Raw genomic sequence first — 14,259 nt, 5'->3', positions numbered from 1 at the left:
AGAAGAACATGGAAGAAAACAATACAAGTTTATACAGAATATGTATTTCTTCTGTAAATAACTACACTATAGTATCTACCTAATAAGATTAATGGAGAAAGTGAAGGTGAACTAAGAACTGCTTCATTCAGCACCTTTTAAGTCACATTAGGTTTGTGTTTGATGATTGGACTGTTTTTTCTTTTGCTTTCATTGCAAATTAATTAAATGAACTCAGGTAAATGAAAAAGAGGGGCTGCACAGTGGGAGCACTGTTGCCCTGCAGCAAGAAGGTCCTGGGTTTGCATGCTTTTTGCATGGAGTTTGCATGCTCTCCCCGTGCATGTGTGGGTTCTCACCGGGTACTCTGGCTTCCTCCCACAGTCCAAAGACATGCCTGTTAGGTTAACTGGTATCTCTAAATTGCCCTTAGGTGTGTGAATGAGTGTGTGCATGGTTGTTTGTGTGTTGCCCTGGCGACCTGTCCAGGCTGTACTATGGGCCATAGACTGCTGGAGATAGGCAGATATAGAAGATGACTGACTGAAAAAAAAAAGAACAGGTAACCATACTGTAAACTTACTATGGGACTTTATTGTATGAATATTCATTATATTCATCCTGCTGGCCTCCTCTAGCCAAGACCTACAGCATGCACTGGGCAGTTTGTAATTCAGTTCAGTTTATTTATATAGCGCTGATTCACAACCAACTCTACTCTAGTTAACTCTACAAACAGATTCAGTTTATGTACAGAAATATATACTCAGTTCAATCCAGGCTAATCATACATAAATGTCAAACATAAAAATTTCATTTTCGAAATGTTTTGTTTTTTTTGCTGCAGGAACAGACTTCAGACTTTCTCCATACACATATAACACTCCCCTACTAACATAAAGAGGCCTTATAATAAGGTTAAAATACATTTATTGTATAAAACATATCAGCATATCGCCTTTCAATTAGTGTGTTTTTCAAGGTGAAACTGATTTACCTGCAAATTGTTCAACCTGAGAGTCTTCCACTTCATAAAGGAGCTCATCATGAAGCTGTGCTAAAAGCCTACAGTAGAATAAACAATCAGAAACACGTACAACACAGTTCTATTACTAATAAACAGCTACTGATGACAGCAAAGCAGTGCTTTATCTATCTACATGAACCAGAGTGAATGTTTTAGTACAACCATGTTTACTTTGCACATTTCTCTGCTAAAACATGATCTGACTGATAACTTTGGCTTCTGCTTGGAGTGTGTTTACGCTAGCTGAATATTTGGCAGCAGCAGTCAGTCTCAACTAACTTAGTTGGCTGGGAAACCTGTGAGTGTTGTTTCTGTGTTCTGTTGTGAAAGACCCAGTCAGATCATCTCCATTCATACAACACCACCTAGAGACACGCGAAGCTAAGATCCAACGTATTTTTGACCACTGTTGGGTCTTTTTACAGCAACAGACGATGCAACGCTGAAGTTAAAGAGTGAGAATTTCAAAGGTAACACTTGTAATGTGTAGGTTTTTGATCAATGCTGTAGAGGCATTATTTATTGTTGGTACCTGGCAGAGAGCGAGCTGGAGGAGGAGACCAGGTTAAAGATTGTGATCATAGCCATCTTACAGAGATCCGCAGCTGAACCTGGGTTTAGATAAAGACCACAAATACACCTGTTTGATCATAAAACAAAGCAATACACGTTTAAAGGTCAAAGAGCATTTCTTCTTTTGTGTTAAATAGATTGTTGGTTAAATTCACAAATGAATTCACTAAAAGGTTCTAATTCACCCAATGGAAAATTTTCCACCTAAAACAAACATCACGCCTGAGGTCACATCAAAACTTATTGGAAATATATAAATCTCAGCTTCAGCATGATGTGGGGACATCCCACATAACAACTCCACGCTAAAACAATAGCTTTACTGTCCCAAAAGAGGAAACATTTAGGTACCCGCAGCAAACTGAAAGGGTATGGAAGCGTGCAGATACAAAAAAAGGTAAAACATAAAAAAACAAAAAAATAACATAAGAGACTGTACAGTAAGGAAAAATTATAACATTAAAAAAATACTATTAAAAGCATTATTAGGGGGTGTAGCATACTCAGATTAACAGAAAAAGGAGTGTATTAGGCCTTTAAGTACAGGAATAACACCCTTATTAAAATAAAGGTTTCTCCAAAGTCGGCCTTAGATCGTTTCCTGATTATCTAAGGATCCAAAAGCATATTTGTTCAGAAACACAGAGCACTGCACTGCTTCTAGCTGCTCAATTAACACCTAGAGGGAAGAGGGAGCGTTCTATAAAGTGGTTTTTTTTTGGATGTTGGTTATAGTTGAAACTGAACATTAAACCTCAGATGCACTCAGCTTTAGGTCAACTGGTGCCCTACCCCCTACCTGGCTTCCAATAGGACTGTGGAAGGTCAATCAGGTTTTGTTGTGCTATGCGTAAGGTTACCAGCCAGATCTTTTATTCAACTTCAAATGGAAATGATCAGCACAAGACAGTAATTTCACTTAAATTTAAGCTCAGGTTTCTTCTCTGGTTAGATCTAACATAGCACAACAAACAAGTGGAAAGACAGACTTTTTTTTGTACGGTCAGCCAATGAGTCATGACAAAAAATCTATTAAAGAAAAAACATTTGCCTTTGAAAAATAAGTGGCTACATTTTAACAAAGAATTGGAAAACCAATTATAGTGAGTGTTTACAGACAATATTTATTTATTTATGCAACGTTTGGCCAGCCAAACGTTGCATAAATATAAAAGTTCAGTATGAATTTATGGCAAATATTTGGTCAGGTTTTGAAAACGGAACATGTAAAAGACTGTAAGAGCAGACAGATGGATGGACGGATGAACCTTTAGACTATTAAACAAGTGAGGCCCAGATGTTTTTAAACACTATTTTGTTTTAGTTTACTCTTCCAGTCCTGGAAAATACCTTCATAAAATTCAATTCTTTTCCAGATGTTTCCAGATAGAATCTGAACCCTGCTGCTAACAGTTGGACCAGAAGAGAACTAGTTCTGACCCGTGGTAAAAGCATCAGAGATCCTACCCTGAACCACAAAGTTGACGGCCTGCCTCTCAGCCTGCATGCGGAGCCCCCAGTCTGGGGAGTTGATGTTGGGAAGGTTACGACGGCGACCCATTAAAGATACCGCGTAACCTACAAAAAAACAAAACCACATATGATGAGTAAAATGTAAGAATTATTAGCACTAATTTTTTCAACAGTAATGTACACATTAAACATATAGCACAACGTAGCAAAAGATTATGAAGATAAATGACCTGGAATGAAAAATAATTTCAAACTTTTTTACACATAATCTCTTAAATCGTTACTTAAAATAACCTTCTAGTGTGATTACAGCTGGAAATCTTTTGGGGAGTGTCTTCTGATCTAAGCCATTATATTGCAGCTCTGGCTGTATGTTTAGAGTCGTTCTGCTGGAAGGTGAACCTCCACTTCAGTCTCAGGTGTTCTGCAGTAGGGTTGCATAGTATATAGCAAATTTGTATGCAATATGCATACCGTGAAGAACTACAATAAATGTTAGCTAACTATTTAAAAACCATGCATTCAAGCTCTCTAAGTGTGCATTTATTTGGTAAAAGTTGCTGTTTAATGCAGAATAAATGTTAAAGACGTGGTAAGGTAGTTAAATCATTAAGAAGAATACAACTTAATTACTGCATTGCCAAAACAGCAGCCAGAAGCAACTTTATTAACAAAACCTTGTTGCTGAAATGGAAATAATGAACTTTTTCTTTTTTTCCAGTAGCTGGAGAGGCGTTTTATTATCTGGGGTGTACGGTTGTTATGGAGCAGAAGCACAAGGACATCAACACTTTTTAGATATTTGTTTATTTATTGCAAATTAAACTGTTCTTGCAACAATTACCAACATTATCGCATGTTTTTCAAATATCGTGCAGCTTTAATGCCCATTATATAATGCTGCCACCACCATGGATCACATAAGGATGAAGTGTTTGATGTGCACTAGTAGTTTAAGGGCACATAGGGGTTTTGCAAATAGGCAAAAAGGTTGTTATGCCAAACACATGGACAGACAAACATCATTATATGCAAGTATGCAAAACCAACACATGCTCGCACACATGGTTGACTAGTACATTCCACAAAACCGGACAATGGATCCAGCTTTACACCTAAATCCCTCCAGTAGACCTTACGGTGAGCTCAGCCAGCCAGGACATGAAAGCTGAATGACACAATTATGCACAAAAACACCAACTATTGTATAAGAAATTAGGTGCAAAATGTGAGTTGACCTCTGACACATACATGTGACTTTCCACAAGGAATGTGATCATTGTTATGGGGCCCAGTAACGGTGACGTCTAGTGAGTATTGTGTTAGTCATAGAATATCCCGGACATCGTTTCTGTCAGCAGACAGGTATGACATGAATCCTGCTGATTTGTTTTTGTTTTTTTTACCTAAAGAAAAACAAAACAAAACCTGTTTGTTGCTTCTTTTCTAAGGTTGTTTTTTAAAGGTTTGAGCTAGTATTACTTATGATGTAGAAATAAGCTTGCCATAAAGTATAAGGAGAATACAGTCTATTACAGTAAATATTACATTACTATTTAGTTATATAAGCCATGACATGAAAAAGTAGGCTTTTTTAAGTTGCCTAATTAATATGTAAAATATATTTCATGTTGGAATCTCAAAGTAGTAGAGATTTTCAATCAAATGAGTGTATTTTTTATCGGACCCCAAAACTCAAATCTGTTAGTCAGCATGAACAGATTATTCAAGGATCACCAAACTGCTCAAGTCTAAACCCATTATTTTTACATGTGTTAAAGATTTGACAGTTTCAAAGCCTTCAGATGTCTCCAGTGTCTGTTTGTGTTTACCAAAGAGAATTTGAAGATTCAAGCTGAAACCTTCAGGACATTAAAAAAGAGAAAATCCCTGGTTTCAAAGTTTTTTGACGATATTAAAAGTGATGCTATTGCATTCATCCAAAGAGCTTTGATGAAATTTAAATCATACAAAGAGCAACAGCTGTCTTATTCACAGTGGTGGCTTTAACTCATTTTAGCATCGAGGCAAAAAAGTGAAACAGAATTTAAAACATGACAACAGTAGGAAAATCAATTAACTATTTAGATATTTCTCTGTCCTGTTATTCTCTTTCCTTCAGTTCCTTGCTTTCTTACCTTCCCTGTCAGCTGTTATTGCCACATTGTGAGACCATGCTCACCTTCACAATGACCTTTAATATGTATTTTCAGCCAATATGACAGCAGTTGAGCCTGCTCCACCACACTGCCGTCATCCACTCTTCCAGACAAAATATTGCCCTATCAGGTACCAACTATAAACTTGGTGCAGTGACCGAAACGCCAGAGCACAAATTATTCCCAGTCCAGACAGTAAGACAGCCAGACAACGTGCTGTGAAATTTTATTTCTTCTGCCAACCAAAGGAATGTTTTATCTTCATTTCCAGAGTGGGATTGGGCTGGGACAGAGTAGAACTAGAAAATCAGTGACCAGTGGGATGATAAATATGTAAGAAAACAGAAGAAGTAGATTCAAGGACAGTAAGCGCTGAAAAAAAAAGCCCAGCAGAGTTCCTGATGGGGGCCATTCGGTGCATCATCATTCTTCACCAGAGGAGGAGGAGATCTCTCTGATCTGTGCACAGCATTTTTTTTTTTACAGCACATCGATTAGGGAGGGGCCTCCAGAGAAAGGGGACGTGCAGAGCGTGGACTGGGGAATGTCGCTGATGATGGGCTGCATTGGGTAATGCAGCACTGGTTTGTGTGCGACCGGAGAGTAGTGGTGCTGTCAAATGCAGATGGCATGAAAAATATCCAATGACTTAGCAACACAATGTGGTTATTTGTCAGAATTAACTAACAGTGTACCATGCAGCAAAAACTTGAGACCTAACACTTTTTTAAGAGGCCATAAATTCACACAAGAGATTCACACGAATAAATAACTTATAGAGGTTGAGCTGTTTGGCTTCAGGCTGAGATTTTAACTCAGATTGATTAAAATGAATTCAGGGGATCCAATTTGGTGCATTGTGACATCATGATGCTTCCTGTCCACTCATGGATGTGCTCAGTGAGGGTTTAAAGTGCAGACATTACACTATTTTGTGTGAGCATGTGCAAGTCTGAGGTGTGCTGCGCTGGCGGTTCAGTCAGAATATATAAATAAAGTGTCCCGTCGGAACCATCAAACCCTTCCCGTCCAACCCCTACTTCATGAAACACCCTTCAAGTATTGACCTGAGGCTGTTTGTCTCATTCCTGCCGATGCAAGCACATCCTCCTAACTCTTTAGCCAAACACATTCACAGAGGTGTGCAAGAAAGAAATTCGGAGAGCACGCTGACTGTCAAAACCGTGTGTAATCAACGCATATACAGTCACTGAACAAGGAAAGGTTCTGTCACTGTCGGCACATTCTTGGGAATACCCGAGTATGGTCCATGATTCGGTGGCTTGGAGAACCAACTGTAGGAGCAATTTCTTAAAGCAGTTGTTTTCATTTTAGTGTGAAGGCACGTTGATCCACTCTTCTTGAGCTCCCATTTGTCTTTCACAGCTATTAGCATTTAAGGAAGGTTGAGGTCCAGCTTTAACTGGAAACACTTTGATTTTTAGATTATAGTCTGTATACCTATTCTGTCACAGATATTCTGCTGTGTTTGAGATCATTGTTCTGTTTCATGAATTCATTATAGGTAGGTGCTATCTGTGAGACAGTTCATGTTTGTACCTCTGGATGCAAGGCTCCCAGTTCCTGTGGCCAAATAAAAATCTCAAATCATCACCCTTCAACCACCGTGCTAAACCGTTGGTATGAGATGATCACCAAACAAGGTACCGTGCACTATGGTCAAACATCTCTACCTTGGTCTCATCTGTTCCAGAAGTATTTTGGTTCATTCAGATGAAACTATGGAAACCAAGGTCTGCTTTTAGAAAGAAGATGCTTTCTCCTGGCAACGCTTTAAAACAAGCCATTCATGTTCACTCTTTTTCTAATCTCCATATTCGTGTACAAAGCATATTTTCGTACAAATATAAAAAAAAACGCAGTTATATCAATGCATGCACATATTTATAATCTACATTTATTCATATCTATGTATTTTTTTGCATTTGTTTTTTTTAACCAAATGTGTAGTTTAAATTTTTTATTATTATTGTTTATATTCTGTGTGTCCTGTGTGTGTTCTGTTTGCCTGTCACTTTGCTGCTGATACACTAGAATTTCCCCACTGGGGGCAAATAAAGGATTATTCTATTCTTATGGTAATAAGATTAATGTTAGCATGCTGACTGGGCCTATAGAGTCTCATATGGAGGTCCTGTGTTGATTTTTTTTTAGCATTTTCTCTGGATGGCCTTATCTTATGGTGAATTCACAGGGGAAACTGGTAGTTGAATAAATGTTTTTTTCTTGTGAATAATCTTTCTCACTGTAGAATGATGCACTTTGAATTGTGTGGGAAGGCTTTTGAACCGTTCAAAGACTGCTTCTCTAAGGTCACTGCTGATGTCTTTCCTCTTTTCCATTAATATACAGTATGCACGTTAAGATTGGCAGAGACAAAAAATAAGCAAACCGTCAGCACTAGATTAGATTATCAGTTAAAGAGCATATTTAGTTAGCAGTATCTGGCTGCTATTTTCCGTTTCAAATCCAACAGCAGCAGCAATGATGATTTTAAGCTGTGACTCCAACATTTGATTTAATTAAGTTTGTAATTTTTCTTAGATTTACACAGTTTGACCTTTAAGCTATGTTCATGCTGTGACACATTCTTCCTGTATCAGTTCCTTTTAGGTGCAAATACTCAACAACCTCAGGGGTAAAACACAGATTATAAACAGACCTTTTTTGTGGCTCTGCTGGATGGTTCTCTGGATGAAGGTCTGGACTTCTCTGTAGGTCTGGAGGAAACTGTCCTGGAAGCGACTAGCATGCTCAGTGCTCACCCCCAATATCCCCGACAGACGTTCACGACCTGCATGTAATAACATCATTTGCGGTTGGTCAACCACAAGTCCTACAGTAAAACATAATTATTCCATACAGATTATACTTAATGTATTCACTTTTAACAGATAGGTAGCTTTGATATACACCATTCTTGTTTTGGATAAAATATCACACACTCAAGTGAATATAGAGTAAAAAAACTCAGAAATCGTGAAAAAATAATAATTAAACAATAATATGAGTAAAACAACAGCCCTGCGATGGACTGGCGACCTGTCCAGGGTGAACCCTGCCTCTCGCCCATAGACTGCTGGAGATAGGCACCAGCTCCCCCGCGACCCACTATGGAATAAGCGGTAGAAAATGACTGACTGACTGATGAGTAAAACAAAAAACTAAAACTACTTTTACTTCCGGTTTTATTTTGATGCCTTTTTCCTTGTGGATCGGTCTTTCCTGTGTTCGATCAGTCATTATGCTCATTAAATATGTGAAGAACTGAGGTCCATTTGGTACAGTTTTTACTTTCCTTTTTTTACTAATCTAATTTTAGGGGTAGATGATTTTATAGACACTAAAGTGTGTCTGAAATAGTGCATTGGGATACTTGTATTGTATTGTAATTGTATTGTATGGACCTGAATTAGTATGACTCGAGCTTATTAAGTGGACGAGAATCAATTTTAAAATGAACACATATGAAGAAAAAAGACATCTGTTTCCAGACTATTGTTTTAATAATTTCAAATAATGAAAACATACAAATGTATTGTTTAGTATTAAAGAAAATAAATGTGAACCATAAATAAAATAACACTACACAGTAGGGTTTGTTTGGAAAGTAAGCAACAAACTAAAAAAAACACAGAAGATATGTGAAACAATTCAGTGATGCATGTTTTCACTCAAGGCTTTCAGAAATAATAGTTTTATTTGGATTGAGCTTTTATCCACTGAGGCTGATGTGAAAGTACTCAGTATGCCAGAACAATAGAGACTAAAATAAATGTAATAAAGTGGTTGTTAAAGCTGGATAGAGTGAGGTCTTTATTTGGGGCTGTTGTGATTCGGGCGCCTGTGTGTACGTGGAGGGCCCCACGTACACACATTCCCGCTGAATGAGGTCAGCAGTAGGGTGAACTTTAACCTTCATTACTGATGCCCTCTGTGTTGCTTGCTTTTGCACTTCTGTCAGTCTTTTGCCGGCATCGCTTTATTACCTCTCTCCTCTTTTCTTTCAGTTTCCCTGCCCTGTATCTGATGCCTTCGCCCTCTCATACAGTATATTCCCCCTGACTGTATATTTGAAATGCAAAATAAATACTACTACTGCTGCTGCAAGGAGCCTTTTGTATGTGCTCATTTAGATAATTTCTACAAAGAAAACAACAGAAAACAAAACAAAGAAACAAAACAAAAAAACTAATTGAAAGAAAAAAAGTCCTTATACGTTCAGTCCAACAACTGAATATTTCTCTGTTCTGTTTTATTAGTGGCTAGTTTACGTGTGTCTAACCTCTCTTAAGACACTTTGTTTCCCAGCATCTTTGCATTGCTCCACTATTTTCTGACCTATTTGTGTACATATGTCTGTGTACGAGTCCACAGCGCTGCTGCTGCGCCCCTCCTCCCTGTCCTGATTGTCTCATGGAGAGAGCTTTCCTTGGTATTCAGTAACCATAGCAATGCATCCCTCCATAGAGAGTGGTCTGTCTACGCAGATCAGGATCTCCTCAATCCTTCCGCCTTTTTGTGTCTCTTAACTCGCCCTCATTCACCTAAAGTACTAATCATCAATGACCTTTTGCTATTTTACTTTATTTATATTTTGTTTTCCAAATTTTTTTTTTATGTCTCCTTGCCATAAAATGCTCAAATGCCTCATTCATATTTCTTTATTGCTTATCTATTATTATTGGATAAGCAATAAATGTTTACACAATATTTATTACTGTGCTTACTATTATTTATTATTTCACAAATTTTTTGTTAATTAGTTTTCTAAGTGGTCCTATCATATATCATATCAAACATAACAATTGGTTATACACTCTTAGTTGTATACCTTAAGTCCAAGAAAACTCATACCCAGCTGTCATTTGAGCCCGATGCATTTGGAACAGATTGTAATTTTTCAAAACATAAACCACAACTAAACAGACTTGCTGTGCTTTTTATTGGCTAAAAGCGGTTTTGATAAGAGGCTCTATAACTAACCTTTAAGTCCGGTTAAGAGATCAAATATTTACTGTTTCAAACCTTGCCAGTCCAGTAGCTGATAAACACCAGAACTTAGTATTAAAACAGCAACCAAAGAGATGCTAAAACTGACTAACAATAACAGTAGTAAAAACGTGTAGATTCGTCCCTTTTCTAACGTAGGTGAACATGTTAAAAAAAAACAGTACACACAAATGTGTATCACCATTTCTATCTTTATACTTTGGTTCCGAGAGTAAATATATTTTGCAATCTCTTAAAGTGGTCTGGATCAATAGCTCTTAAAGGTTTATGAAGGTTTTAGAGTTTGCACTTTGGCTGCTTTTCCTACGTTTTCAGTGAAATAATGTACAATGTGGGCTTAAAAAAGGATCAATCAATCAAACTTTATTTATAAAGTGCAGAGCCCGCGAGAGGACATGGGGGAATTTTTTTCTTTTGCGTCCCCATGCAATACTTTTGCGTTCGCTCGCAAAAGTTGTGAATCACCTTGAGAAAGCTGTGTATTTTGGAACAGCAGCACATGATGACAAACTGCTCACAAAACAAACTGATATGGCATTGGTATGGTTTATTTGTCATATGCAGGTTAACATGCAGTCAACAATGCAATTAAATCCTTAGGATAAGAAGAACCGTTCAAATCACAATAAAAACAAAAGCACTAATGGCGTGCAAAAAAAAAGTACACATCATGCAGCAGTAATAAGCAAACAAAGTGTCACAGATGTGGTTTTGTGTAGTATTATTGTCCAGAGTTCAGTTGTCTGACAGCTTGTGGATAAAAACTGTCTTTTAGTCTGATTGAAGATCCTTTTATTTAAGGCCGATTTCAAAATAAAACTCAATAAATCTCAAAAACGGGTGCAGTGTTTGTTCCATTTTTGAAGTTATCTGGTTTGGAAACTATCACACAAAGTATTGCGAGATAACGCAAAGACTATTGCGTGGGAATGCAAAAAGTATTGCGTGGGGAAGCAAAAGAAAAAAAATTCCCACATGTCCCCTCGCAGGCTCCGTAATAAAGCACTTTTCAAGCAGTCAAATATAAAAAAAAGAGGACGATAGATAAGTGAGACCTAAAAGAAACTTACGGTCTATGCACAGTAACAGGAAGTCCGGACCTGAGAGATACACGGTTTTTCATTTGATCATCTTAATGACAAGTTTTCAGCTAACATCTCTTTTAGAATGACCTTGCTGGTGCTGAAATACTACTTTTGTGTCAAATTGTGCTATCTTCATTTTCTCTCTCTACGTTTTACTACTATTCGAAACTCATCAGTGAGTAACTCTTTTATTATCATTTTTAAATAATACCAAACATTCAGCTGACTGATAACGGGGTATATCTGTTTTACCATGTCAGACAGTGGCAGTATGCACTCTCACCTGCTCCATAAACCACAGAATACACAATGCGTTTGGCATGCTCCCTGTCTTCAGGAGTCACCTCATCAACACTCATCACTTTCCTGGGTGACAAAAATAAAGAAAAAACATCTTTACATTTTTGTATAAGAAATAATAGGACTTTACCATATTTAACTGAACTGAGTGATGTGGTAGTAAGAAGTTTTTTTTATTTAAAATCGGGTCTTAAACCAATGTACTGTAGTTGAAATGTCATTGAATTATTACTTTGGTGGAATTTTTGGCCCATTCCTCCTGACACAACTAATGTAGCTGAGTCCAGTTTGTAGGTCCACTTGCTCACACAGCTCTGCTTAAAAATGTTCTATGGGACTGAGATCAGGACTCTTTGATGCCAGTCCAAAACATTAACTTTGTTGTCCTTAAACCACTTTGTAACTAATTTAGCAGTATTCTTATGACCATTGTCTATTGGGAAGACAATTTTCTGCCCAGGCTTTGAGCTTTCTTGAGATGTTGCTTCAATATTTGCACAAATGTTCTTTCCTCATGATGTCATATATGTTGTGAGGTATAAATGTCCATGTAGAAAAACATCCCAACCCCATGTTGCTGCCATCCTCGTACTTCATAATTGGGATGCTGTTCTCAGGCTTGCAAGCCTCCCACTTTTTCCTCCAAATGCAACAATCATCATTAAAGCTGCAAGCAGCCTTGAAGGCCCTCGCACCTCAGCGGAACTCGGCCTCTGCAGCGACCGCGGGAGCCTGGCATCGCCGGCTGCACGCCACTGACAAGGCCGCTGTTTAGTTCCAAATGTCACCTCTAGGTGGCGCTGTGACCGTCATGTCATATAATCTTCGGTCATGCAGAGTTCTGGTCTGTCGAGAAGCATTCAAAATTTTGAGTAAATCGGACCTTCCAGATGGAAGCTGCACTCAGTTTTTTATTAGTGGGCAGAGCTGAAATGATATCATGAACTGACTGTGGCAACATGTTCAGCATTGATCCATGATGATTTATACTACATTTCAAGTGGATTTGATGATGTATGAGGGAGATATAGCCCTTGAAATGTCCTAGGGGGCGCTATTGATCCAAATTTCAATTTAATCCAATAGAGCTGTTTGGGGTCTGACAAAGATCAACCATATTCAGTTCGTAGTAAATCGGACCTTCCTGATGGAAGCTATACTCATTTGTTTCTTAGTTGGTGGGGCTAAAGTGATGTCATCAATTGACTGTGTCAAAATGTCCATCATTAACTCATGGTCATGTATACTACATTTGAAGTGGATCCAATGATGTATGAGGGATATAGAGCACTTGAAATGTCCTAGGGGGCGCTGTTGATCCAAATTTCCAATGTAATCCAATATAGGTGTTTGGGGGTTGTCAAAGATCAACCATATTGAGTTTGGAGTAAATCGGGCCATGCATGTGAAATTTAGAGCCAAATGTATGGCCATGGCGTGACATCAGACCTTGCCACGCTGCCATGGCCACACCCTCCAGCCAAACCTGTCAGTACTGAAGACCAAGTTATACTATCATGTTATCTATCATTGGCCCACATACTTTCATGTATCAAAAAGCTTTTGATAACTTTTGATCCCCAGTGCCTTAAGAGTATACTGAGCGATTTTCAAGTCTCTAAGTCAAAAGCTGTAGGAGGAGTTCGCTCAGATATGCGGGCTAGAAAGGGCAAATCCGGGCTCAAAATGGCAACTTCAATTCAAAATGGCCAACTTCCTGTGGGGTTTGGACCAACACTCCAAGAGACGTTTTTGTAGGTCCTGAGAAATTACTTATGTGTACCAAATTTCAGATTCCTCGGTCAAAGCATGGCTTGGGGCTGTTTTTTTTTTATTTTCTAGCGGGCGCTGTGGACAAATTAGGCCACGCCCACCAAATATGTCAACATATCTCTGTTGGGGACTTTATTAGGATCAATCACATTGAATTTGGTGCAGATCCGATGATGTATGTGGAAATTAAAGCCAAACGTATGGCCATGGCGTGACGTCCAACTTCGCCGCGCCACCACGGCCACGCCTTTATATGAAAAGTCACTATGCTTCAAACCAAGTTAGACCCACTAGTTATCAGTCACCTGACACAGTTTCAAGTTGATTGAGTGTAGACAGCCAGTAAAAATAGTGACTTCCTGTTCTCAGGGGGCATGGCTTTGATGATGTCAGCATATGACCCCATAGGATCGTCGGGAACCCGAAGGTCCTCCTTCATGCCAACTTTGGTGTGATTTGGCGTTTCTTTGAGAAAGTTTTTCTAATTTTTTCACTTTGCGCGCGAACGCCATTTTTGTGCCCCGGTCACGCCCCCTAAACATGGCCGAAAACTCACGATTTTGATAACTTTTAATCACCCATGCCTTATCTGCATATTGACCAAATATGAAGCTTATAGCTCAAAATCCCTAGGAGGAGTTAAAGTTCGAGGTGAGTAAAATTGAAAAACGGCCAAAAATTGGCCTTTGACCCAAAATGGTTGACTTCCTGTGCGGCTTAGGGCATACCCCCAAGAGACATTTCTTCTTGGTTTGAGGAGCTCTACCTGTGTGCCAAATTTCAGGAACAAGAATTTCACGCGGGGAACAATTTTGGGTAAAATCGTGTGAGTTTTCGTGCATGGCAAAGTCCCCAA

At 38.5% G+C, this 14,259-nt stretch overlaps 1 protein-coding gene across 6 annotated transcripts in view; it reads right to left on the bottom strand.

Annotated features, from left to right (window-relative positions):
• LOC124880916 (DNA polymerase nu-like) overlaps positions 1-14,259 on the bottom strand; it is a 76,379-nt gene that overhangs the window by 1,103 nt on the left and 61,017 nt on the right. For 4 of the 6 annotated variants that reach the window (XM_047386333.1, XM_047386334.1, XM_047386335.1 and 1 more), the window contains 5 exons: positions 11,614-11,696; positions 7,895-8,026; positions 3,047-3,157; positions 1,539-1,617; positions 977-1,044 (listed from right to left, as the gene is read on the bottom strand). In XM_047386333.1, coding sequence (XP_047242289.1) covers positions 977-1,044; positions 1,539-1,617; positions 3,047-3,157; positions 7,895-8,026; positions 11,614-11,696 — 473 coding nt within the window. Of the gene's footprint in view, positions 1-976; positions 1,045-1,538; positions 1,647-3,046; positions 3,158-7,892; positions 8,027-11,613; positions 11,697-14,259 lie in introns of those variants that run through there. The other 2 variants (XR_007041499.1, XM_047386336.1) reach the window with 2 other exon arrangements.

The sequence above is a fragment of the Girardinichthys multiradiatus genome, chromosome 14 (genome assembly GCF_021462225.1).
Source record: "Girardinichthys multiradiatus isolate DD_20200921_A chromosome 14, DD_fGirMul_XY1, whole genome shotgun sequence".
NCBI lineage: Eukaryota > Metazoa > Chordata > Actinopteri > Cyprinodontiformes > Goodeidae > Girardinichthys > Girardinichthys multiradiatus.
The sequence above is the reverse complement of the archived record's forward strand: the minus strand, read 5'-3'. Positions and strand labels throughout refer to the sequence as shown.